General features: G+C 40.6%; 1 protein-coding gene across 1 annotated transcript; it reads right to left on the reverse strand.

Moving 5' to 3' along the window:
• Nucleotides 1–2,055: 2,055 nt before the first annotated feature.
• Ppp1r2c (PPP1R2C family member C) lies at nt 2,056–2,601 on the reverse strand. Its single transcript, XM_051141072.1, has one exon. It carries the CDS (start codon nt 2,599–2,601, stop codon nt 2,056–2,058), a length of 546 nt encoding a protein of 181 aa, XP_050997029.1.
• Between the last annotated feature and the right edge of the window lie 300 nt (nt 2,602–2,901).

The raw sequence follows: 2,901 nt of genomic DNA on the forward strand, positions 1-2,901 counted from the left end.
ACTTGCATTTTCTGCCTATCCTTGAACGTATGCTGACACTGAATGTTGCACCCAATATGTGAACTGAATTTTCTAATTATAGATTTTATAAATAGTAGTGTTAATTTAATCAAGATGTCTATAAGAAATGAGTGGTACTACTACTCAGCACATTTAGATTTTAGAGGTAATGTTGCATTACCTTATGCAAAAGGAATTTCCAAGTATGCACATCCTGTTACTCCTATATGTTATTCTGTTCAGCCTTCTAACTCTCAGACTGCCATTCCCCATATGTGTGAATTAGAAGTTGTTTCCATATATCTTTGTATTGCCTGTACAGTAGCCATGTGAAGCTGCACCATCCATCCTTCTTTGGGGCAGAAACAGCTCCTCGAACTAATTTCCCTGTCTTTTTTTGGTAAAGATTTATTTTTGTGTGTATGTGTGTTTTGTCTCCTTGTATGTCTGTGCATAATATGCAGGAGGTGCCTCTGGAAGCCAGAAGAAGATACTGGACTTACAGATAGGTGCGTGGAACTGAACCTGGATCCTCAGCAAGGGCAGGAAGTATTATTAATGACTGGATATATCTCCATTCCTCTATTTTTAAATGTTTATGTGTAAGTGCATGTGTATGTGCATGTGTGTGTATATGTATGTGTATGTCTAATCATATGTGTATGTGTGTATGTGTAAGTGTACATGTATATGTGTATGTGTGTAAGTGTACATGTATATGTGTATGTGTGTATGTGTAAGTGTACATGTATATGTATGTGTGTGTATGTGTGAGTGTATGTGTATATGTATGTGTAAGTGCATATGTATGTGCATGTGTGTGTATATGTATGTGTATGTCTAATCATATGTGTATGTGTGTATGTGTAAGTGTACATGTATATGTATGTGTGTGTATGTGTGAGTGTATGTGTATATGTATGTGTAAGTGTATGTGTGTGTGCATGTCTAAGTGTATGTGTGTGTGTAAGTGTGCATGTATATGTATATGTGAGTGTATGTGTATGTATATGTATGTGTAAGTGTATGTGTATGCATGTGTGTACACATATGTGCATGTGTATGTGTATGGAGGGGAATGCATGGGGACACAAGAAAAAATTTAATCCCCTGGAAATGAAGTAAAAAGTAGTTATGAGCCATTCAGTGTGGGTGCTAGAAAACCTACTAAACCCTCTGCAAAAGCAGTAACCATTGGGCTATCTCTCCAACCTTCTTTGTCTTTGTCTTCAGATCAACAGGAACTTTGGACACAGCATTCTTCTTATGAGAATTGGTGCTCATTCTTTAGGCATCTGGAAACCATTTTCTCACTCAAATAGGTATGTAACCCAAACCACAGTGTTGGTCCCCCATGTAATGGAAGCATCCTCTCCCATAGGAAGCCTTAATAGACACCATTTGAAAAATAGGTATGCATCTTCCCTGAAAGAACCCTAGGAGAGGCTGTACCTCATCCATTTTTCTCCCACTATTCCTGGCAACCGCCCCTGACACACACCTCTGCTTGGTAAATATGTGCTCACTTGTTAGAAATGTTCCATTGTACCATCAAATGTCCCCAGTACCTTGCTTACCAGTCATGAAACAGAATACTAGAAACAACCAATTGTACCTATAAAAAGGACATTATAATTTTGTAATGTATTCATTACCATTTCCAGCATATTACCAACAAGGTAAGAGATACACAGGTTTTCTTTCCCTCATTCTTTCCCACGACTAAGTATCAATCTAAAGTTAGTTCTAGACGGTTTTCAATTTTAAAAAGAAGCTGATGACGATTGGCGCAAGAAACAAAGCACGACCACAACACACAGACATTTAAGCCAGTTTAATATTTCTAAGATTACCATTAAATCCTGCACGATGATTAATCACCATTAAACAGTTAAATGGACAAGTACAGTCACACTATGACCACAGGTTCTAGGAAGCAAGAAGCAATGATGGTATTAGGCAACAGCAGCGGCAACCGCAGATCTTATAGGCGTTTTTGATGGAATTTCTAGATGTTCAGTTTATCGGAGAGCTTCTTCTGTAGTAGTCTTTTCTTCAATAATTTGAATGTAGATGTTGTTGGTTGTCATCTTCTTCTACTTCAGACTGTAGCTCCTCCGATATCAGCTGTCTTGCCAATTTGATGTTTAATCCTTCGTTGTAATGTAGCTTCCTTTTCAACTCAAATTGCCGCTGTCTCTCTTGTTTGTCCAGGAAGAATTTGCTGCAATGCGCAGTGCTTTCTTGCTCCTCAGCCTGATAACTGGTCCCAAAGGTGTCAGAGGCTGCCAGTTTCGTCGCTAAGGTTTCCGGGGTCATGGCTTCTTTTCCTTGATTTTCACTCACGTTGTCTTCTTCATCATGTGACACACTGGCATGGGGGTTGCTGGGCTCGTTCTTCTTCATCAAGTCATAGTCTTTGTAGGATGGGTAGTGGGTTGCTAGTATGTTAGATTCGTCCCACTTCTGTGATTTCTTCCGTTGCAACTCCTGGTTTCCAGGTCTTCCAGCTGACTGGGCGGAATCCTCCACTGAAGATGTTGAAGTTTTGTTTTTGAGTATACCCTTGATGGGTCGGTGTGAGGTGGTGGAGGTAGCCATGACCGGAAAACTGATGGCCGAGCTAGAATTAGGCCGACGACGCAGCCACTTGTCCGAGCTCCGGACTCAAGCAGGAGCTAGATCTGTCTGGTGGACAGGCTCTCAACATCTGTGTATCAGTGACAGAGCTGAGGACGTCACAAAGGACGCGCCAAGACAAGTCACAATGCACCCTGCCTGCGTCACTACAGTAATCTCGGCCTTGCAGTCCTCTCTGGTCGCCATCTTGGCTTTTTTTTGTTGTTGTTGTTGTTTCATGTAATAGGAAAATACCCATTTGTGGTATGTGAAAGAGAATCA

Source organism: Acomys russatus, chromosome X (assembly GCF_903995435.1).
Source record: "Acomys russatus chromosome X, mAcoRus1.1, whole genome shotgun sequence".
NCBI classification, from domain to species: Eukaryota; Metazoa; Chordata; class Mammalia; order Rodentia; family Muridae; genus Acomys; species Acomys russatus.

Coding starts and splice junctions, on each gene's coding strand:
- Ppp1r2c (XM_051141072.1), bottom strand. CDS start 2,601: ATGGCTACCTCCACCACCTCACACCGACCCATCAAGGGTATACTCAAA.